This window comes from Stenella coeruleoalba (genome assembly GCF_951394435.1).
Source record: "Stenella coeruleoalba genome assembly, chromosome: 9".
NCBI lineage: Eukaryota > Metazoa > Chordata > Mammalia > Artiodactyla > Delphinidae > Stenella > Stenella coeruleoalba.
The window spans coordinates 64,173,189-64,197,029 of NC_137155.1; the positions used below are offsets into that span (position 1 = coordinate 64,173,189).

A 23,841-nucleotide genomic window follows, 5' to 3' on the forward strand; every position below is an offset into this window, starting at 1 on the left:
GCTGCGTTTGGGGAACTGTGCTGCTGCATGTGGAGAGTCAAAGACGGGGATCCTGTGTCCTTGGCCCTATGCTGAGGGGGGGCCCAGTCTCTATGACAACCACAGGAACACGGAGGAGGCTTGCCGTGCACCAGGCCGTGTGCACCCCGCCTTACAAATATCCAACTCATGAGGCGGGAATGATTGCTATCCCCTGTTACAGCCGAGGAGAGGGAAGGCATGAACAGGGGAGCCATTTGGCCAAAGTCAAAACTCTTGGTAAGTGGCAGAGCCAAAGTTTGGATCCTGGGAGCTTTTCTCCCGAGTCTGCGCTCTTCACCTCCCCGTTAACTAATGAACATGACCCGCTTAAGCTCTGAGAACGCGGGAAGGACTCCTCCACTGAAGGAGTGGAGGCTCCTGTCCCAAGTCTGGACAGCTTTGTTTAAGGCCCCAGAGCGAACAGTGGACATTCCCACTGAGTTCCGGCTTGTGATTCCCCCCCCCACCCCCGGCCCTTCGCACCTGACGGTCCTAGCAGATACAGGTTGACATCAGGACAGATTCTCTAAAGAGACTTTAAAAACAAACCTAGAGGGGAAAAAATAAAAGTGAGAATTGTTTCTCTGCAGATGAAAGAAACTAAACTATTTACGAAGACTCCCACCTCTTATGTCAGTCGGAGATCTAAAAAAAGAGTGTTAACTTCCTTTTTGATGGTACATTTCAGGCGCTTAATGTCTGTGGTCATTCACTCTTTAGGCCCCTGGGCTGCCATCTGTTTATCACAAGTATGTATATTGAAAAAAAAAAACCTCTTGATTTACATTCAGAAACAAAAACATTACGACTTTAACTTAGGATCTTTTTTTAAACATGTGGATGAAACCATTGTGAGCACATAGGGTAGAGTGATGAGGTTTTATTGTTACCATAGTAGGTGATTTTAGGATGTTTATATTGAAATGAAATGAGCCCCCAAACAGCAGAAATTCCTCCCAGCCAACGAAACATCCACCACCAGGGGGCTAGCACATTGTGTCCATATGATAGCATGTTAGATGGTGCATGAAGTGAGTTTGGAAGAGTTTGTAATAATGTGGCACAGTTATAACAAAACTGTGTGTCTTTATGAATAAACAGATATGCATATATTAATAAAATGCATAGGAAACATCCTAGAAGGGAATCTACCAAAAATGTTAGCAGTGGTTGTCTTTGCACAATGATATTCTACTTAAATTTTTCTTTGTTTCTTTACTTTACAAATTGTCCTATAATGAGCTTGTGTTTACTGATAGCAGAACATAAACCTCAATTTGAAGAGGAGAGGGGACTTCCCTGGTGGTGCAGTGGTTAAGAACCTGCCTGCCAATGCAAGGGACACAGGTTCGAGCCCTGGTCCGGGAAGATCCCCCATGCCGTGGAGCAACAAAGCCCGTGCGCCACAGCTACTGAGCCTGCGCTCTGGAGCCCACGAGCCACAACTACTGAGCCCGCGTTCCTAGAGCCCATGCTCCACAACAAAGAGTAGCCACCACAATGAGAAGCCCGCACACCGCAACAAAGAGTAGCCACCCCTCGCTGCAACTAGAGAAAGCCTGCGCACAGCAACAAAGACCCAGCGTAGCCAAAAATAAATAAATAAATTTATTTTTTAAAAAATAATTTAAAAAATAATAAAGAGAAGGGGAGGAGCTTCCCTGGTGGTCCAGTGGTTAAGACTGCACCCTCCCAATGCAGGGGGCCTGGGTTTGATCCCTGGTCAGGGAACTAAATCCTGCATGCATGCTGCAATTAAGAGTCTGCATGCGGCCGCATGCTGCAACTAAAGATCCCACATGCCGCAACTAAGACACAACACAGCCTAAGTAAAGAAAGAAAGAAAGAAAGGGAAGGGGGAAAAAAACCCCAAAATTACTAGCACAGTCTTAACTCGCATCTCAGATTAAGAGTCTTAGCATCCAAAGAGAAGAACCTTTGGAAATGTCCCTGAAGAGCAGAAACAAGGGATGATGAGGACGGTGGCAGCATAGGAGTGTGGAATCCCCACAGGAGGGTCCCAGGCCCCCCGCATGCCTCTCCCTTCCCGTCCTAGCCTGGCTTCCATCTCCATGAATCTTCAACTCCCTCTTACTCTCCATTTTATAATTGCCCTTGCACAAAGAATCTAATTGCCCTTGCGAAGTCCCCTCCACCCCCCACGCTTATGTTTAACCATCTTGTTCAGGAAACATGTGCTGAGTAACTCCTGGGAGCACGGAAGAGAAGCTACCAGGACCAGCAGCTGCTCCGCTGACGGGGGGCATGTGGGTGTTACTTCCCTTGACTCTGAAAAAGCAGCTGATGATTAGCTGGTTGTGGAGGCTGAGGGGATGTCTCCTTGGTTGCTTTGTATCTTCCTCAGCATGCTAAGAATGTTTAAACAAGGATGAACAGTCCCGCAGTATCCTCTCGGGTCCCTATGGAGGAGTGTGCTCATTGCAGCTGACCTAGCTGGGGCTCGCGGGCAGAGTGATAAAAGGGCGGTAAGCCCATTGCTTCTCCGGACGGATGGAAAAGCAGGGGTCTGAGCTTTTAGGGCAAGGGCTCCCCTATAAAGCTCTAAATGCTTGGCTGTGTGTCCCACCGGTCCCTGGCCCCTACCAGGAGGAAGCCTGTAGTCTGATGTGTTGACCTTCCCGGGAGAGCAGCGTCCTCAGGACCCAGGCAGCCTGGTGCATAGGTGAGGAAACTGACATTAGCAGGGTGGTGGTGGTGCAGCTTTTAGCTCCAGAGGACCCACACACACATTGTCACACAGGGCAGTTGGCTTAATTTGTGTTTTCTGAGCCTTCTCTCCTGAGTTAAGTGCATTGGACCAGTAGAGTTGGCTACCCCAGGTTTAACCCTCCCCGGCCCACTTTCCGGCAGTGGGTGACCTTGCCGTGTTCCCTTTCTGAGCCCTGCTTTCCTCACGTGTCACATGAGAGAATTATTAACTGCCTCACAGGATGGTCATTAGGATCAAATGTGATAATACGTGACAATCGCCCACTTAATAAATGCTGGCTCCCTTCCCTCGCCCTTCCTCCTGCCTCTGGCTCTCTCTCTTTCACAGGGTTCAGAAGCTAACTTGGCCGGGGGTCATTGGCCACCTGTGTTTTCTTACTATTGCTGGATATACCCAAACTTAACCTATTAGAATTGCTACCTATTAAAAGTAAGCTCTTATTTTAGGCACTTCAGCAAGGAGTCTTCAGATGGGGCTTAGGGCATGTTAAGGAAAGCTGAGGCTGGTTTTTGGAAGAGTGGAATCCATTCTCCGCGTTGGGGAGAAAGCCTTTGGAAAGTTAACCCAGTGCCCTGTGTGTGACGCAGTCAGCTTCTTTATGGAGTTCATGTGGCGATTATGACAGAGAAAGAGGGAGAAAGGAGTGTTCATGTTTCTGAGAATCCTGTATTTTCTCTCCCAGTTTTATACTTCTCTCCCCCCACCCTCCTGCCTTTCCCTCTCTCCTCTACCCTCTCCTCCTAGTGTTCTGGAATCATGCTGTGTTGGAACTTGGAAGTACCCTTGGTGGGGGGGGAGTCATCTCCTCCCATCCCTTCACTTTACACATGGGGAGATAGAGACCCAAAGAGGTCAAATGCCAGGGGTGGCTGGGGTCCCGAGCTCCTCCAAGCTCCCCTTCTTCCAGCCCCTGAAAGTGGCCCTCTGAGGACACTTCCAAAGCTACAAGGAATCAAGCCCAGTTCTTTCTCTCAATATTAGAAAGTGATAGTTTTTCAGTGAGCCCCCAAGGGGCAGAGGAATGGTTTCCCTCTCTCCCTCCATGGACTCCAGGGCCTCTGGGAAAGGCTTTTAGAAGCAGTGCTGCAGCAGTGTTGTGTGAGGGGCTCAGAGCGGCCCTGGAGCCCCAAACACACGGCTCTCTGTCCCACCTTGCACCTGTCTCCCCTCTGGGATACGTTCCTGTGTTTGCATTTGAGCAGAGGTGACCACACCTCACCCTGGCTCTGTGAGAACAATCTCTTTCTCTTCCATACAGATTGGGGGAGAAAGGCGAGTGAAAGACTCTTCACTTTTGCCCTATGTCCATGGTACATTTTGTGTGTGTGCCCTGCTCTGGGGAGAGGTGGACCAGGGCCTTTAAGACGCCTAGGAACCGTTAAGGCACTTAGCGCTTAGAAGGAAAGAGCACAGTAACTTGAGCGTATTGCTGCCCCGTAGGCAATGTGGCCTTACAAAATATCAACATCTTAAAGTCTAAATATGCCCAGAAAACTTTGTAATAAGCTTATTTGTTACAGTCCAAAGGCCAAACATGATTAATACTGCTCCAGGCGTAACTGGGCTTTTGCACTGCCCAGTGTTCTTCTGAGAGTGTGTTGACGTTTTTAGTGCCCCTACCCATTCCTCGGTTTCACTCTCCACGTGATCACTGCCAGGTACCCAGAGATGTGCTGGCTTCTAACGTTGGCTATCACATAGGTGTGGTTGACCGTCCTGGCAAAGATGAGCCCTTGCTCACTATTAACATTTCACAAAATGTTGTCTGTGTGATTTGCTCGAGTCTTTTGACCTTGCCTGACTTAATACAGGGCTGCTTTCTTTTATGATGGAAGTTTATCTTTTTAAGGCACCTGTGCCTCTCCATCCACCACAATACACCGTGTTTCCAAGAGCTGAGTGCACAGAGGGAATTGGTGGTTGACAAGCGGAAAAGTCACCTCCAGACTCAAAGAGAAGTCACCTCCAGAATCAGGAAAGCAAGCGAAATAGCCAACTCAGGGAAGCAACTTCATCCGGAAATTTGACCCAGAGGATTCCAAGTGAAAACATACCCTCCCTACCCCCCAACTCCCCCCACCGTCCAGGAAGCGGGATAAGGGTAGCCATTTGGAGTTTGCTTTGGAAACGCCTGCCCGTACTCTGACATTCTGTCTCCAGCTGACTGTGCAGTCAGCACGAAGCAGGATGTCTTTATAACCAGCACACAGAGCCTCAGGTTTCCTTTCACCTTAACTGGATGCGGAAGATGAAGGGACCGCTGAGCTTGGCGGTGCCTGGACACGCCACTGAGTGAGGTTGGAACACCTTTCCTATTGTTATTTTCCAATCAGGACCAGATGAACTAAGGAGTATTCATTTCAGGAAGGGGGAAGGGTAGAAGGGAAGAAACAAAGTCCAAAGGTCCACAAGCAAAAATCAGTTGTGTCAAGCCTTGGAACCTTTTGTCACTGCAGAGATGAACAGAGTCCAGTGATCCAGGCAGACCCGACGTGCATCACATTCTAAGTGTAGCCAAAGGAATCTTGACTTTTAGGACCTGACGTTCCTGAATGCCGGTGCCTTGGACAACTTGGAGATTGGAGTTTAAATGTCTGTCTTGAGGCGCCTTATTGCCAAGGTGAAGGGTGGGGTGGATTTGGCCTTGACGATCAAGTTCTGCCATCTGACCAGCAGGTTGTGGGACAGGTGCTAAAGGATGGTGACATCACCCCTACTTGATCTGAAGCTCGAGAAACAAGTCCAGCCCATGGGGGTTCTTGTAACTTATCCTGGGAGAGAGAAGCCATAAGGTGGGATTCCCCCAGAGACACGCCTTTGATTCATTCATTCAGTAAATATCTGTTGCACGCTTTTTGCCGTACGGTGGCCAGGCTCCCTCTATGTGTTATCCTACGGGGTGATCTGCAAAGGGCCTCGGTCAGATGCTTCCACTGGGCAGGGTGGGAGAGCTGAAGTGGTATTTATTTGTTTTGAACAATAAAAGCTGTCTTTCCCGACCACAGGTGTTAAAAATGCGAAGGCCGAGTTCTAAAGCAACAGTTGTCTAAGCTTCTAAAACTTTGGTTTAAAATTGCTTGGGGGGGCTTCCCTGGTGGCGCAGTGGTTGAGAGTCCGCCTGCCGATGCAGGGGACACGGGTTCGTGCTCTGGTCCGGGAAGATCCCACATGCCGCGGAGCGGCTGGGCCCGTGAGCCATGGCCGCTGAGTCTGCGTATCCGGAGCCTGTGCTCCGCAACGGGAGAGGCCACAACAGTGAGAGGCCCGCGTACCGCAAAAAAAAAAAAAAATTGTTTGGGGAACTTGTCAGAAGTGCATACCTTGGCTCTAACCTCAGAGATACTGATTCAGTAAGGTGGGCAAATCTGCGGTTGAAAATAAGAGGCGGAGTAATTCTGACGGAGGCAGACAATGGGGCTTTAGAAACACCGGTGGCAGGTAGGAGGACTCCTGTTGGGGCTGCATAGATCACGGTTACCTGGGAGGCTTTTTTCCAATCACACTCACCTTCCCCCTCCATTTCCACCCTTTCTGCCCTGGTGAGCCACTTTTCCTTACGAGTATCATTTCTCCCTTCTGGTATGTGGGCGAGGCATAAAAGTTGAGAACCAGCCGTTCTTAACAAAAACAAAACCAAAAATCAGCTTAAGGCAGGGTTCAGGTTGAGGGCTCTCAGAGGATGCTTTTGTTTTCCTTTGAAATTTTTGGGAGATGGGATCTAAGGATTGGTAAAGGCCGGTTGGCCACACCCCTTGCTGCCTGCCCGGCCCCGCCTGTTCACCTGTTCTGGCCAGGAGGTGGCAGGTCAGGAGACAGACCTCAGTTCATACACACACACACCCCACCCCACCCCCCCACCCCCGGCAACCTCTGTCAGCTGTGCAATCTTGAACGTAAACTCACTTACGTTTGGGCGTAATCTTTCTGGGTTGCACCTCACTCCCGAATAACTGGTAGGATGTGGACTGTCGGTGGCGGGGGGGATAATAGGGGTGGTGTGTACAGAAGAGGAGGCGCTCTGGAGCAGGGTGCTCAGAGCTTGCCGAGCTTGTGAATCACCATGGGATCCTGTGAAAGTGCAGATTCCGATGCGCTAGATGTGAGATGGGCCTGAGAGCTTGCCTTTCTAACAGACTCCCAGGTGATGTTCATGCTACTGGTCCATGGACCACTCTCTGAGTAGCAAGAATTTAAAGGTGCCCCCCTCCTTAGGCTTGCTGCAAGCTGTTAGCGCAGACAGTCAGCTAAGTTAACGAGCTGGCAGTACTTTTTTCAGTCCTAGAAATAGAAGAAAATACCTACCCCTTACCTAATGCTGATCATGAAAATTGGAGCATAGAATGCTTTCAGCCGTAAACACTGTTCTGCCTGGTCCCTTATATTATTTCTCATCCCTAATAACATAAGAAATACTGAAGAAGAGGGTAGAGGGAGGAGTCATCTATTCTGTGGGCCAAGAGACTTCAGAGGTACAAAGTACAGGCGGCCCTTAGGGTTCAGGAATCATGGTTCCTTGTCTCCCAGAGTTTACCTGTGACAGAAAGGCTTTTAAATATAAAACAAAGAAAGAGGAGAGTGTCTTTCCTTCATTTAATAACACCAACTTTAAACTTGAGTCAGAGTCACCTGGAGGGGCTGTTAAAATGCAGATTGCCAGGCCCCACCCAGAGACTCTAATCCAGTAGCATTTTAGGTTCCCAGGGGATACTGATGATCACACTTGGGCTAACTGGCACATCTTTGAGAGCGGTGTGCATGGAAAGCAGTGCCAGCCTGTGCCACCTCCTCACCGTTCTGACCCCTCCCTTCAAAGTGGCATTGCCAGCAGCGGGAATGTTTAAGCTGGGCTGGCGTTTGGGGCGTGAATGGGAGATTCACCTGTCTTCAGGTGTCTGAAGGTCCTGTGAGGGTCAGGAGAGATGAGCTTTCTGGCTGCCTGCAGATCACTCTTCCCAGCACAGCCTGACCCCAGAAGCCCGGGCTCTCCAATGTAGCTGATTAGCTAATCACCTCGGGGGCTTTTTAAAACTAGAGCTTCCCAGGGGGCATCGTCAGAGATTCGGGCGAGCAGCCAGGTTCGGGACCCCCTGCGTGGAGAGCAGTGAGGCACCAGATGGGCAGTGGAGAGCTGCTCTCCTTTCTAATGATTCTTGGATTCGGCTCTAATGAGCGCTCAGCACGTAAATGATCGCCTGGCAGGAGATCGGACCCTCTGGAAGTGCATTTCCTGCTGGATCCCTAAAATTAGAGTCGATAAATTCCACCAGCATTTTCCCAAGTGCTTCATTTCCTACCCGAGGATGGCTACCAGCCAGGACCATCTGGCCATGGGGATTCATCCGAGGCAAAAGCCCCCCATCGGGAATAACACCATCCGTGGCAGTGTTGAAAGAGGAATGGGTAAAAGTCACTGATGACCAAATCCCAGAGAGAACACTTCCCAGGCAAACTCAAAGTCAGGTTAAAATTGAGGCAATTATTTAAATAATTAGCTTCAAGAAGAAATCCCTCCTTTTGTTTATCATACATGGATTTGAGGACTGTGGTCTTCCTTGGAGTTTCCTGGTTCACCAGCAGAGCGTCACTGGGCGCCATGCTCTGTGTCAGGTGGGTTTTATAAAGGTGACTTGGGGACAGTCCCTGCCCTTATGGTGTCCACCGCTGGGGAGAGGTAGGCACGTAAACACATAACTGTCAAAGCAGCATGACTCCTAGAACAGTAACCATCTAGAGAAGCCCTCCCAGCAGGCTCCGTCCTTGCCTGGTCTCATTTTCTCCATAGCGCTTGTCACTATGGCAATGACTGGCTGAGTACTTGCTTATGCCTCGTCTTCCCTCTTGCAGCATGAGCAATGGGAGAGCAGCGAACAGGCCCTTAGACCCTGGCATCTCTCAGCCATTGGATGTGAGCCTCCCAGGAAGGGCGCGAGTGCAGCTGTCTGCAGCTGAGGCATTCCCAGAGGGGGCTGCCAGCTGACGGCTGTGTGCCCACAGCGCCACCTAAATCTGGGGCGGATGCTTAGGGAGGATGTGGCAGCTGCAGTGGTTCTCAGACCTTCGCAGGCATCAGAGGGCTTGTTAAAACACAGGTCGCCGGGCCTCAGCCTAGAGTTTCCGATACAGTAGGTCTCGGATGGGGCCAGAGAATTTCTAACAAGTTCCCAGGTAATGCTGTTGTTCCTGGGCCCCAGACAACACTTTGAGAACCACAGGGGTGGTACGTCAGCATAGACGTCACAGGTTACCCAGTGGACGGATGGTAGGTGATCGAATGACAAAGAGGCAGGGAGACCTCTACAAGCTACGCCAGTGACCCAGGTGAGAGAAAATGGGTTCTGAAAACGGGCCACAACAGTGGTGCTGGAGAACAGAAAGAGGACACTCCAGACACACGTGATGCAGGGTGGGGACTGGTAAGCGCTGGCATGTGGGAGGAGAGGGAAGAGGCAGAGCAGCTGGAAGGATGCAAATGCCAGGAACTGAGATGGGCATGGGGGGGAGGGGAACGGCATGTTCCTTTGGGACCTGCTGGGTGTGTGCTTCTATGGAAACCTTCAGATGGGAATGTTAAAAAAGGAAGTTGAAATACAATTCAAAACTCGAGAGAGGAATCTGAGCTGCAGGTACAGATTTGGGGGCCTTTGGGATAGAGGTATAAGCTGAAGCTGTGGGGCTGAGTGAGGTTAGTCCAGGGCAGCTGATTGAAGAGATAGCAATGGGGCTTCCCTGGTGGCGCAGTTGCTGAGAGTCCGCCTGCCGATGCAGGGGACACGGGTTCGTGCTCCGGTCTGGGAAGATCCCACATGCCGCGGAGCAGCTGGGCCCGTGAGCCATGGCCGCTGAGCCTGCGCCTCCAGAGCCTGTGCTCCGCAACGGGAGAAGCCACAACAGTGAGAGGCCCGCGTACCGGAAAAAAAAAAAAAAAAGAGATAGCAATGATGCCTCCAGAAGGCGGGCAGAGAAAGAGATGAGTGGGGTGGTCCAAGGTCCTGAAGCAAAGGGACAGGAGGGTGTCACTGGGAAGGGGCAGTACCAGCTGTCAGAGAATCTCAAATGAGATGAGCCCAAATCTGACAAATTCTGGGGTCGACTCAAAAGAACCAGCCCTAAGAGATGGGGTTGTGTTTTGAGTCATGAGTTAAAGGAACCGGTCCACACACTCTGAAGCCCGTAGTTTTTCAACTCCTCATTTTACTTTGTGCAATTTTATTTTGCCTTGATGATAAAGTCGCTTTACGGTACTGTACTGGTGGAACACACATAAGCAAAAGGAAGCTCACCCCACAAACACACACGGGGCGTAGTTACCATCCACGACAGGAGGGCTTTCTTCTCAGAGGAAAACCAAGGTGAACAATATAGTGGTGCACGGTGAAGGTGGGTGGGGGGGTCAGTTGGTGTTTTTTTAATTGACGTATAATTGACTTACAATATTGTATTAGTCTCAGATGTACAACATAGTGATTTGACATGTTTATACCTTATGAAACGACCATTACATTAAGTCTAGTTACCATTTGTCACCACACAAAGTTATTTCACTATTGACTACATTCTGGGGGTCAGTTTTTGCGCCTCTAATATAAGCGGTGGGAAGACAAGACACCATGTATTCATCTTTTTTCCTCTTCATTTGATACCTATCTAGAGCCTTCTGGGACCTTAACCACTGGTTTTACAGGGATTAAAAGGATTCTGACAACTTGTTTTGAACTATTTGTGGTAAAATGCTACAAAGAGAATCGATTGCTGTGAGCTGAGTCCCCCAGTGATAATTATGTATTTCACGGGTAGACAGTTTGCTTTTTAACTTGTGGCACTTGTTTTGCCATCCAGGTCTTCGCAAACCCCGGTTTCTGAGAACACAGGGCTGAAGTCTGACAAGTGTCTGAATCAGGCGGATGAGTCAGGATCACACATTTTCTGGCTCCTCGGGCCGCCTGCAGCGGGAACGGCTTTAGGCGGGAACACATATTGACTTGTGCTCTGTCTTTACAGTTCTGTACGGAGCTAAACCAGCCAATCCTGCCCAACATCCGCAAGTGGAAGGGGCCCCGAGGATGCTGGAAGGCCGTTGTTTCGGAGAAGCCCACGACTCAGCTTCAGAAGGTACGCCCTCATCTGCAGAACTGGGCTTTCCTTTCCATTTTCTTTTCCCCTGATCACAGACATTTAAAATTATTTTCCTTTGCCAACATCGTTGATGTAATTTTGTATTTCTGCCCATTTTTTAGCTCTGGGCCATTTGTTTCAAAATGCCCTGGTTCTCCTTTCCTGTTTGGATCAGGAATGCACTGCCGCCCATTCGGAAATGGGAGTTTGGGTGTTGGGAGGAAAGGAGAAATCCTGTCTGGAGCCAAGGCAGCAAATGGGGCATTTCTGTCCTTTGTGCTCCTAATCCCTCCTCCACAGTTCTAGCTTCTGCCAAGTTTGTGGAGAGCCCATTGTTCATTGACTGAAAACTTCAGATTCACTTAATTCATACGTGAAGTGTTTGCTTTCAGTGGTAGGAATTGTGCGTATGGAAATGCTCTGTGGAAGATTTCAGCAGATTTTAATTCTGAATTTTCTTTCATTAGTATTGCCCATATGGGTTTGGGTAAATCTCTGTAATGTATACATTTTCACTCCTACCTATGATATTCAAGAGCAGTTTTTACTCACTGGAAATATTCAATATCAGTGGAGTTTTAGATTTTAAAAAAAAGACTCCTGATACTTAATTATGAGTGGATTATATCATTACATAATTTTCCCATAAATGCAGATGTTATATTTTTTATCTCTAGGATACCTAATATGCTTATAAACACATATAAATTATACTCATCTGAGTGATATTTGAGATTTGGGGCTTTTAACTTATAAATGTTTACTGGATTAAAACTATCCAGTCACTTCTTGACAATAAGCTCTCTTTTTAGCTACTACTTTAAAGTGTGATGTAAATCTTACTTCTCTGGGTTTTGGGGTGTAAGTGGTTCCTGCAGGTAACAGCCAGCGTACATTCACAAGGAGGCTGGAAATGCAGCCAAATTGGAAGGTATCTGGTCTTTACCACTCCAGCTCATAGCCGTCCCTTCTCAGTCCATGTAGAAATAGTTCTGATACCACCTTGCTTTTTTTTTTTTTTTTTGCGGTACGCGGGCCTCTCACTGTTGTGGCCTCTCCCATTGCGGAGCACAGGCTCCGGACGCGCAGGCTCAGCGACCATGGCTCATGGGCCCAGCTGCTCCATGGCATGTGGGATCTTCCCGGACCGGGGCACGAACCCACGTCCCCTGCATCGGCAGGCGGACTCTCAACCACTGCGCCACCAGGGAAGCCCACCTTTTTTTAATAGCACTTTACACAAATATGTAGGTTCACAGGGCTCTTACGGTCCATTTAACACTCTTTTTTCATCTGTTCAGCAAATCGTTGAAAAGGTTACTATGTGCCAGGCACTATGTTATATGCCAGACATTCACGGTGAGAAAAATAGACCCAGTGACCCAGCCCTGCCCAGGGGCTTGACTGAGCCTGACGGAGGCTCTTGGAGGGACAGGCCAGGTAACCCTACTCCAGGTCAGGTGTCAAGGCCATTGGAGAACAGCGTGTGGCTGCCACTCAGATCTCTCAGTCTCAATTCCTTCATCTGTAAAATGGGAGCAGCAGCCCCTCCCTCAACTCACAGGGTGGCTCTAGGATTTTACAAGATAATGTGCACTGAATGCTTGATTGACAGACATAAGCCAGCGCCTGGCGGGGTACACACGAGGCGGCAGGCAGATGTAGGGGGAGCTGGTACCCGTCGCAGGCTGCAGCTGGTCCAGTTTAGCCAGTTGTTGCCGAGGGTATAAGGAACCAGCAGTGGAAAGCGCAGCCTGCACAGCCTGGTGAGGCCAGAAAGGCCCAGGCTTGCTGGGAACATAGGTGAACAGGCATGAAAGGCAGCACTGAGCAGGGAGGTGCCCACCCGGAGGGCCCAGAGGGCAGTGGGCCGCAGAGCCACTGAAGGATTTTAAGCAGAAGGGGACGTGAGCAGTACTTTAGGGACGTTACTCTGGCACCACTGCCTGGGAAACAGTAAATGGGGGGACAGCCCCCTGAAGCCCACAGGGCAAATGCATTTCCCTCACTTTACGCCTGAGGAAACAGGTTTAGAAAACCAGAGTGGCTCCCCCGAGGTCCCAGGGCTGAGTGATTCGAGGGGATGAGACCCAGGTCTTCTCACTCTTAAACTAGCACGCGTTCACCGGGGTGGGCAAGTCAGTCATTTAAAAATAGAAAATGCACGGCACACAGGACACTGTTCCTTCCTTCCCCCCTCTTCAGCACACGTGTGGCTGGGACCTGAGCTGAACTTGGGGACTCAGCAGAGGCCACTCAGGATGTGCAAAGTCACTTCTTTCGCAAGAGCATCGCCGGCCCCTCGGATGACACTGCTGATCCCACCCGGGCAGCAGAGCCTCCAGCAGCTGGGATCGGGGCAGGGGGATCTTTTCTCTTTCCACAAGCCACCTGGTGACAGCAGCACGAAGCAGGCAGGTTCAGAGCGGCCCCTCTGATGGCCAGAGGTGCAGGGGTTTATTTAGCCCCAAGCCCTTGACCCTGCCGACACCACCCCCATCCATCCGCCCCACTCACCGGCCTTCTCAGTGCCCTGCACCGGGGCTTCACACCCCTGTGTGCAGCCCCGCAAGCCTGAGGAGGGCCTTTGACCAGTTCTAAACCACTGGGACTGGTAGCCCTGACGTCTCTTCATCCAGCAAATATTTATTGAGCTTCTGCTAGGTGCCAGGCCCCAGTTGCTATCAGCAGCAACTAATCAGTAAGCAAAAGCACCCCTTGGAGTCTTACATTTGACCCTCAGCATTGCCCTTTACCAGCTGTGGGGTTTCGGGGGAGTTACTTAACCTCTCTGAGCAACTGAGTCTTCATCTGACAGATGGGCGTGTGAGTGGCTACCTCATGGGAGGCGATTATTAAAAAGATAACTCCAGGGGGCTTCCCTGGTGGCGCAGTGGTTGAGGGTCCGCCTGCCGATGCAGGGGACACGCGTTCGTGCCCCGGTCCGGGAAGATCCCACATGCCGCGGAGCGGCTGGGCCCGTGAGCCATGGCTGCTGAGCCTGCGCGTCCGGAGCCTGTGCTCCGCAATGGGAGAGGCCACAACAGTGAGAGGCCCGCGTACCGCAAAAGAAAAAAAAAGATAACTCCATGCCTAGTCTGGGCTGCACCCAATCCCCCCAAAAGTAGAGCCCCGGCACCCCGGCTGTATGTGCAGCTCTCTGAAATTGCCTGTCTGGGAAATTTGGCGGGGGAACAGGGAGGAACATGCCGTGGCTTTTAGATGTGCTTTTGTCTCAGAAACAGGCCTTGGGCAGGTAACCCCAGGACCCGGTGTAGAGCCTGCTGCTTCCCCCCTCGTCTCCTCCTGGCCTCACCTGCCGCTTCCCCAGCTCCGGGCTGAGCCCCGCCACCAGACAGACCCCTCTGCACACTAACGCCTCGTCTTCTCCCGCAGGGCGCTGGGTTTGCAGGGTTCCTGTGGGACACCGCGGCTGGGGTGGAACTGAGAGATGCCACCTGGCAGGAGAGCTCGCCTGGCAATGGGCACGGGAAGCCCACAGGCCCCAGCCCGTACCTCGTGAGGTTCAAGGTACCGCTTGCTCATGTTGCCGTGAAGGGCCACTCCTTCTAAAAAGGAAAAAAAGTCCCCTTTTGAACTGGGAGCCAGAGAAGCTCATCTTTTTGCTTTGGTTTTCTTCTCTCTCAGGGCTGAGTCAGCATGCACTCTTGGGGTTCCCTTGGCTGGGAACTTGTCCAGAGCAGGAATGAAAGGGATTTGGGGGGACTATAGCTCTGGTAACTTTGACATCTGGGCAGGAAGGAGATCAGGTGGTTGCCTTTCAAACCTGATAAACAGCAGAATCACCTGGAGAGATTTTCTTAAAATCAGGGTTTCCTGGACCCTGCCCCAGACACACAGAATGTCCGGTTTTCAAAAGCACCTGCAGTGCTTCTTCCGTTCTCCCTGCGCTGGTTAAGGATGCTGGGCCTTTGGGAATTGCTGGATTAGAGGGCAGCAGAACTGCTCTGAGGACCCCCCTTCTCTTACCAGGGAGAGGGGGGACCCTCGAGAGGTCATTTGGGCTTGGAAGGAGCTCAGAAGAAGCTTCTGGGCGGTGGGGTGAGGGCAGCCTTGTAACTGACACCTCCAGGTGAGCCCTGTCTCACCAGAGCCGGGAGCAGCGAGCAGACTGAGCTGCCTCTTCGGTTGCCCTGGACGCCTCTGGGAAGTATTAAGGCACAGCAAACAGTCAGAAGCTGGGCAGCAGGAAGGAGGAGAACGCAGCAGCCTAAACAGATCACCAAGTCAGCAGCTGCCCTTAACCCCGTGAAGTGACAGGGTCAGGCAGGAGTGGTCCCCAGCAAGCCACCTGCAGGGTGTCTGGGTTCTCTATGCTCCAGAGCAGTTCTGGAGCCTGAGAGTTGCCACAGACCTCAGCACGGTCTCTCCCTGGTGGCACGGGGCTGGGGCAGCCCATATGCTGGGGGCTGTGGTGACTCTGGTTGAGGTCTAGCCCAAGCTCATCCCGCCTCGCACCCGTGCTTGCAGAGATGCTGGCGTTCCGTGTGCACACACACACCCGGGGGTGTCTGCGTGTTGTGCTTATGGTACTGATGCATAAATCAGCTAGGTATCACCTCTTCCCTGGGTCCCTTTTCTATGTAAAGTGACTGTACTGGCTTTGGCCAAGCAAGGCAACAGGCAGAACCAGCCAGTGTCTCTAGGGGGCAGGCTGTTTTTAATGGCCAAAGAGAAATGCTTTCAGATCACAAATTACTGGCCCAGATCCTCTAAATGAAGCGATCCCCTAGACAGGCACGTAGCCTCCTCTACTTTGTGTCTCATCCTAGGCCAGGCAAGTTGTAGGGACAGAGATGTGGCTTCTCTCTCCAGGCAGGTTTTCCCCACCCACGGCCTTACGGTGGTTCCCCCGGGGTCAGAGCCACAGCTGCAGTGGGAGCTCTCCCGGCTGGGCACTGGCCTTGGCAAACCGGGGTCACATCTGTAAAACGAAACTGGTAGCCTCCACTTCCCAGGGGCTCCCTCTGCACCTCCACTTCCTGGTAGGGTTTGGTGTTTGTTGCCATGACAAACAGAAGGGCGGGGTTGCCAAACCCAGAGCAGCTGAGCAGTGCTGCGGTGCTTGGGAGACCAACCCCGACTTTGCGCTTCCTCACCTGCCCTGGGGACACAGGATGGGCATAGCCTGTGTGCCGCCAGGGTTCGGGCAGCTTTCGTTCTTCACATGTTTGAAATCAGGTGAAAGTAAACCTCAGGGCGCAGTGGTCTCTGGAGGGAAGAGAACACATGGGGGAGGGGGAGGGGGGAAGGCGGTAGGGCCCATCAGCGGGTCCTGGCAGGGGGTGGCGGGCTGGCCCCGTGGGGAAGAGCCCCAGGGCTTTGTTAACGAAGCTGCTAACCAGCTGCTAGAGCTGCCTCTTCCTCTCTCATAGCTGCTCAGAAGGAAAAAAGCTACAAAAATTGGACATTTCTAGATGTGCCCAATTTTCCCGGCCCTAAGGAGGAGTAGGGGGTGAAATGTAAGGGGTACACCGATAGGACAAGACAGGTCTCGGTCCTGCAGGGGCCTCAGAAGACTCTTCCGGTGGCCGCCTTGCCTTCTCTCCGGGGGGTGCTGGCCTTGTGTGCGTTTCCCATTGTCGGTGTCGTGCAGGAAGCTATTCATGGGGCGGAGGTAACGGGTACAGGCAGGAAGAACATCTCTGCCTGTCCCTGATGATTTGTTTCCTGTTGCCCAGGTGGGAAGTCATGACTTGACCCTGGTGAACCTTCACCTGGCAGCCCTGACCCTCCCAGGGGGTGAGAACCCCAGCAAGAGTCACAGTGACAGCCACTGCTGGGCTAGCTTCGTGCAGACCTTGCAGGAAACCCTGAAAGGTAGGAAACCGTCTTTCTCTGCGGCTGGGCCAGCAGCCCCCACTTCTGCAGGGCAGGCGGGGGTCATCTCTTCGGAGCATCTCTACCCTCCCTTAGGCTGGCCGTCCTGTAGGTGGCGATGCATGCTGAGTAATGCATGGGAAACCACCATACCGCCTGCATCCCAGGGAGCCCGGCTGCCCCGGGCATGCTGACAGCTTTGTCTCTGTGGGTCTAGCGTGCGGGTTCCACGGTGTTGGTTTTGTGGCTCTCCAGCCTCTCTTTGATGGAAAGGATTAGGGGGGAAAAAACTAAGTGATGGTACCCTCCCCCGTGACACCCATCGTGGGCTCCGCTGCCCCGGGTGTGCCCCCGTGGTGGTCCTTCCTGCAGATCTGCACCTGCTCTTCTTGTGAAAGACAGTTGGTGACAAGGGGAGTGGGAAAGTCCTGACGAGCCGTAAGTTGAATTTTTCTCTGTGGTGGGATGCCGACCTTGTCAAAGGAGCCCTGAAGCCGACAGAAAAGCTGGATTTTAATCTTAGCTCTTTCAGCTGTAGGACAGCTGTAGGACATCCGGCAAGTCACCACCCTTCAAGCCCCATCTGATGGGGGCTGACAGTGCTAACCTCACAGGGCGCCCAGGGGCGTGGTAACCGTCTGAGGGAGGACCCAGCACATAGCAGGGGCTCAGCGGACATGAGTTGACTCACAAAAATGCCAGAGGGATTAAGAGAACATTGAAAGGAACAGAACTTCAGAAGAAAGGTGGGGCACTCTGCTTTCCAGGCTCCTGCCCCAGTAACACAGGTTTTCTGTGCGTGGTTTCCCAGAAGGAAAAGTTGACACGGCTGTAAAGACTGGGATGTGCTCCGTCGGGCTTGGCTTTTCAGAGCACTGAGTTTCTCCACGTGAGGGTTCACAGCTGGAGGCCTGCAGTTCTCTCCCATATTCTAGAGTCTTGACCAATATTCCCTCAGGCGCTAAGCCTTGTTTTCCCTTGTTGAACTGGTGCCCCCCGAAAGGTGATTTTTGAAGATTTGGCTACAAAAATAACTCAGTCAAACGACACATTTACAGTTTGAAAAGATTTTTATCATGGTAAAATGTACGTAACATGCAATTTACCATCTTCACCGTTTTTAAGTGGACGAGTCACTGGTATTAAGTACCTTGACATTGTTTTATAACCATCACCACCATCCATCTGTAGAACTTTTTTTATCTTCCCGAACTGAAGCTCTGTACCCATTAAACACGAACTCCCCATTCTCCCTTTCCTCCCAGACCCTGACAGCCACCTTTCTACCTTCTGTTTTCTATGAGCCTGACCGCTCTAGGTATCTCATGTCAGTGGAATCTTACAATATTTGTCCTTTTACGGCTGGTTTATTTAACTGACATTATGTCTTCATGGCTCGTAGTATATGTCAGAATTCTTTTTAGGGCCAAAGACTATTCCATTCGTCGGTCAGTGGACACTTGGGCTCTTTCCATCTTTTGGCTGTTGTAAATAATGCTGTTATGAACACTGATAACACTGCTAGGCAGCTTACATCTCAAACCAGGTTGTGCTGTGACCAGCGTTCTCCTTAAATTATGAGTCTTTGGGCTAAAAAAAAGTCGGAAAGATGTTTAAGTTGAGATACTTCATCCAAGGAGCAGCTATGTGGGAAATTGTTCACCTACAGCTACTTTCTAACCTATTAAAAAGGATGACTTGATAGCTTTTAAATCTGTGGACATTTCTATTGTTCTTGATCTCAAGCTTTTCCTCTACAGCTACTTTCTAACCTATTAAAAAGGATGACTTGATAGCTTTTAAATCTGTGGACGTTTCTATTGTTCTTGATCTCAAGCTTTTCCTTTACACGGAAGCAGAAACGCAAGATGCCAGTTCCTAACTTCTCTGATAACCTTAGGCCCTCACTGTTTTTTCTGATATCCGGGCAGGGAGCAGGTTTTTGTCAGAAAACCTGGGCAGGGTATTGTTCCAAGTTGCCAGGGGACTGTTGACCCACAGCCTGGCTAGGCCTTGACATGCCCATGTAAGGACAGTGACTTGTGTCCCCATGTCCCCCTGCTTGTAGCTAACATCCAGTTTGCTGTTAACACGGCAGAGCCGAGGATTCAGGAAGTGCTGCAGCCTGCCCGAGGGGCAACAAGGGTAAATCGATGAGCAGAGGTGGCTCAGCTAAAACAGAGACTAAGCCTTTATTCCACAGGCTTCTTTCTATCAGAGTAAGCAGAGCCGATTTGATTAGCAAACTCTGGGCCTTTCTGCCTTTGTCTGGTATTCAGGTTGGAGTCAGCAGGGGCTGGGGGTGGAGTGCCCATCCTCAGATGGAAGTTTCTTCTTTCAGACCCCACGGGGCCTGTTCTGTGAACTCAGCAAGAGTGAAACAGGGCAAAGTCATGCTTGACATCTGGGTAAGACCTTCTTCCGCTGGGGACTGGCTCCTGCTATTGTCGCTGGCATTTTGTAAATCTAGGGTCTCTGAGGAAGTCAGCCCCAGGCATTCTCCCTTCACTCCTGGAAACTAAGAGAATGACTCAGGAGCCCACCCTGGCGCACAGCTCCCTGGGAGAGATCAGGCGCCTGCACATCTGTGGATTCTTAGAGGCAAGGACTGTCTCGATGTCATTACCAAACCACTTTAACCAAAAGAAGGTGAGTTGTAAGAAACGGGACCTGCCAGTTCAAAAAGAGCCGTTATTTTCATTCCTGAAGTTACACAGAGCTGGGCTTATTGACCCAGGACACCAGCATCTCCCCTGGTTTCAGAGTTGTCTTTTTTTGGCCCGAATTTTTCAGGTCTGCACCCCAATGAAAACCTCTCTCATGATATGGGGAACCTTCTGCCTCAGCCTTTCCTAACTTCAGTTTTCCTTGATAGTCAATAAAGGTAGCCTCTTTCTCTTCGTTCCTTTTCAAAAATACACGGCACCTTAATTCTGCGGTTTTCTTCGTGCTTCGTCCATCATTTCTCTCCTGCGTGTTGATTGCGCGTCCGCCAGGCAGCAGGCTCTGTTCCAGATGTGTGGGGCTCTTCCATCCTAGCTCTTAGTAAAGAGCCCTGGATTTGCGGGCTAGCTCGGTGACTTTGGGCAAGCCCTTCCACCTCGCAGAGCCTCAGCTTCTTACCTGCAGGAGGGCCCGGCGCACAGTGAGGGTCATTGACACTGGCCACATATGCGTTGTTACTTGTATTCTTCTCAAGTTGGCTTTCCTGTTGGAAGTTGGCACCGATTTCTCAAGACAGCTTGGTTGGGCTCGCCCTGCTTTGGGTGCCAAGGTTGTTACGATCTAGCTTGAGGGCTACGGTTACCTCTCTGTTGGCCACACAATGGTAGCAGGAAGGCCTTGCTCCCGTCCTCTGCTGTCCGTCACGTCCCCTGGAGGAGGGCGTCATGTGCGGTGCGCGAGTTCCCTCTGCTGGTGGCTTGTGTTGTTTCACTTTAGATTTCTTTAGCCGTTATTATCGCAACATAATTCGTGTCCAGGAAGATTTTGCTGAGTGTCTCGGATGCCTTTGGCCCTAGTTTATTAATTGCTTTGCTTAAAGCTTTCCTTACAAGGTGCAACAGAAACGCCACTCCCTATGACAACGTGGCTCCCCGGAAAGGAATCTCGAGACAGGAAGTGACAGTGAGGCAGTGGATGGGAATCCCAGGGAGCCTAGCTGGGGCCCACTGTCCTTTCTGAGTGTCTCCTCACTTTGGAAAATACTTCATAAATATCCCACTTATTCTAGTAAATCAAACTATGAGAGAAATGTTGAAAATACTGAAAGATAAAAGCTTTCCACTTTGGCCCTGTATTAGTGTGCTAGGGCTGTCCTAACAAAATACCACAGGCTGGGTGGCATAAACAACAGACATTTATTTTCTCACAGTTCTGGAGGCTGGAAAGTCCATGATCAAGGTGCTGGCAGGGTTGGTTTCTCCTGAGGCTTCTCCTTGGCTTGTAGATGGCCGTCCTCTCCCTGTGTCTTCACCTGGTCTTCCCTCTGTACTCAATAAATGTTTGTTGAGCTTTTGTTAAATATCTGGGGAAGACCCTCAGGGCTTTCTGTGCTATAAGATTTGGAACCCATGATCCGGAACAGAGGTGATCTCTCTTATCACATTGTCCCCCATTTCCAAATGTGTCACTAACCTACTCCTAAAGGTTGGGGGGGGGGTGTTTGTTGGACAAGGAATTTGGAAAAATTGGGAGAATAAGAACCACGCCACAGTCCTAACCCTGGAGAGTCAATTCAGAGAGTCATGATCCTACTTAAATGAGTTGTGGTCCGTGTTGTGTTGACTTCCCACCACCTCTTACATTCCTGAATTTCTTTCTTCCACTTCCAGGCGAAAAAGAGGTGATAGTTTTAGGAGATTTCGGCCAGGGGCCAGACAGCAGTGACTATGATATCTTGAGGAAAGAAAAATTCCACCACCTGGTCCCCGCACACACCTTTACCAACATCAGCACCAAGAATCCTCAAGGCTCGAAGACTCTGGACAACATCTGGATCAGTAAAAGCTTAAAGAAGGTTTTCACAGGTAAAGCCCAAGTGCTGTTCGGAAACAGAGTGAGGATCGCCTGTCTGAGCTGACAGTTCTGGATTATCTGGTTTCAGCAAGAGCCAGGAGTGACCTTCCCTCCTCTGTGGGCATTTATCAGGTTATTGCTCAGGTGGCTGTATAATTATCATTCAAACAGAGCCACTTTTAAGAGTGAAGCGGGTGTGAAAAATAATAAAAGGCATTCACTGATCTGCAGCAGGGCCAAAGCAAGTGTGTCTTGGGCAAACCTGGTTCCGGACTGGCGGCATCCCCCAATTCCAAGATGAGCTGATACCTTAGGTTAATTTTAAGGACACTTAGCCCCTTCAGCAAACACTCCTCAAGCCCTGTCACATTCAGGCGCTGTGTTGTGGCCTGAGGAGCAGCAGTTGGAGGTGAGCTGACATGTCATCTGGCATCACGATAGGATGGAAAAGTTCTTTAGACAGGACTCCGCCAGGACCAGGGTGTGGTGGGTAATCTCAGCACGGAAAAGCACTCCCCCCCAAACCAGTCACTTGCTGAACAGACTTTGGGTCATGAAACAGTCATAAGCAGAAATGTGGAAGCAGCAGGTCTTTTGGTGAAGGACAAGAACGGTGGTTCTCAGTTCTACCTGGAAGCTTTGCTAAGCACCAGTGGATGCAGATTATACTTCAGTGAGACATTAAAAAAGTCTTTAGGTGCCAACGCTGAGGTCCCACTGTGAGACCCCAGCGTGCAGCCAAGACTTAGATCCTCAGGACTAGAATTTCCTGTTGGACGGTGTCAGGGGAGAATCCAAAGGGCGAAGAAAGTGGGTCTCAGAGGGAGTGGCGGCCATCAAACTAGGCAAGGTGCAGTTGGAGAAACGCACTGCTGGCCAGACCAAGGCCATTGGCAGGCTGCCCTGGGGCCCGGTGGGAGGGCAGTGCTGTCACCAAGGGAACTGGCGCGCCCGAGAGCGCGGGGCCGGGAGGAAGGTAGAGATGGTCTCATCTATCCCCTGCTCTTAAGTTGTAGAAACCGAGGTGCAGGGAGGAGGTGCCACCATCATGGAACTGTCACCTGGGCAGGCACAGCTCACACCAGAGCCCAGGTCTGGATGCACTTAATTATCCGCAACGGTTCTCACTGAGGGCCGTGCAAGTGCTTCTAATTGCTCTGTCCTTGCTTTTGTGACTATTTCATTGTTTTTTTTTTTTTTTTTTGCGGTACGCGGGCCTCTCACTGTTGTGGTCTCTCCCGTTGCGGAGCACAGGCTCCGGACGCGCAGGCTCAGCGGCCGTGGCTCACAGGCCCAGCCGCTCCGCGGCATGTGGGATCTTCCTGGACCAGGGCACGAACCCGTGTCCCCCGCATCAGCAGGCGGACTCTCAACCACTGCGCCACCAGGGAAGCCCTCATTGTTTCTTAAACGTACCTCCTGCTTCATGTATTTCTAAATCTTGACTTTAAAGATACCTTTACTTTCTCATAAACTTCTGTAACTTTCTCTTCTTTGCTCTTTTTGTAGAACTTCCTCCCCACGCCCCCGCCCCCCTGCCCCAGTGTCTTTGCTTTGTGAAGTAGGACCTTCACTTCGCTTTAGACATCTTTGCAGGGCATGTGTCCCTGTGTCAAACACTTAGCCTTGCCGGTCAGATTAGAAGTGGTGCATAGTGAGGCGGCGGCCCCCACACGTAGGCCGACGGGTGTGTGACTGGGCAGGAGGCCTGGACCCGGGGTAGTTTCAGGGCCTACACGGTAAACCCTCACTTGTCTGGCACATCCAATGGGCTGAAGCAGCTCGTTTGCACAGACAAGCCGGCTGACTTGAGGGGTCTTGTCAGGCTTGCAGACATACAGCACTGGCCTCCAACCGCCAGCCTGTGACCTCCACCCTGTCCCCCATCCTGATTTCTGGGTCTGTCTTCCCTCTGCCTCCAGGCCACTGGGCTGTACTGAGAGAAGGCCTCACGAACCCTTGGATTCCAGATAACTGGTCCTGGGGCGGAGTGGCTTCTGAACACTGCCCCGTGCTCGGCGAGTTTTACACGGAGAAGGACTGGAACAGGAAGGAAGGCCCTCGGAATGGCAACGGGGTCACCCTGGAGCGAAGTGAAGCCAACATTAAGCACGAGCGATGATGACAGCAAATCAGTTTTCCACCCCCTGACCCCGGAGGCGACGAGTTTGCCCTTCCTGGTGAAGATGCAGATCCCGAACTGCCTGCCCTTTCGTCCTCGTTCTGACAGCGCCAGCGCCCGGGACTTGACCCGCCTGCCTTCTTTGCAGATGCTTTTGGACTCTCATGGGGGAGGGAGCACGTCGGGCCCTCAAGGTGCTGGATGGTCAAATCAGAAGCCCGTGGAGAACTGGAAAGCCTCTGACCTGCGGATGCTGCCAACCTCAGCCGCTGCCCTGGGCTGGCCACCGCGCTGCTTGGACCTCAGCTCGAAGGGAACAGCAGTGGAGGCTGCAGGCAGAGACGGAGACCTGCCCGGGCGATGCCGGGAGCTCCCGTTTCTGACCACCAGTCTGCGATGTGCTGGCTGCAAATTCCATGAAGCTTTTAAATTGAGCACTCTCCTCAAATGTTTTGAGTGATGATTTTTAGTTTTGTTTTGAAAAAATAAACAGAGA

The 23,841-nt window shown here is 51.2% G+C and overlaps 1 protein-coding gene across 1 annotated transcript in view; it reads left to right on the forward strand.

Annotated features, from left to right (window-relative positions):
• The window catches only part of EEPD1 (endonuclease/exonuclease/phosphatase family domain containing 1), a 117,355-nt gene extending 93,514 nt beyond the window's left edge, over window positions 1-23,841 (forward strand). Inside the window, exons 4-8 of the mRNA XM_079931653.1 lie at window positions 10,751-10,861; window positions 14,261-14,395; window positions 16,567-16,705; window positions 21,040-21,234; window positions 23,146-23,841. Coding sequence (XP_079787779.1) covers window positions 10,751-10,861; window positions 14,261-14,395; window positions 16,567-16,705; window positions 21,040-21,234; window positions 23,146-23,345 — 780 coding nt within the window. The 3' untranslated portion in view covers window positions 23,346-23,841. The remainder of the gene's footprint in view (window positions 1-10,750; window positions 10,862-14,260; window positions 14,396-16,566; window positions 16,706-21,039; window positions 21,235-23,145) is intronic.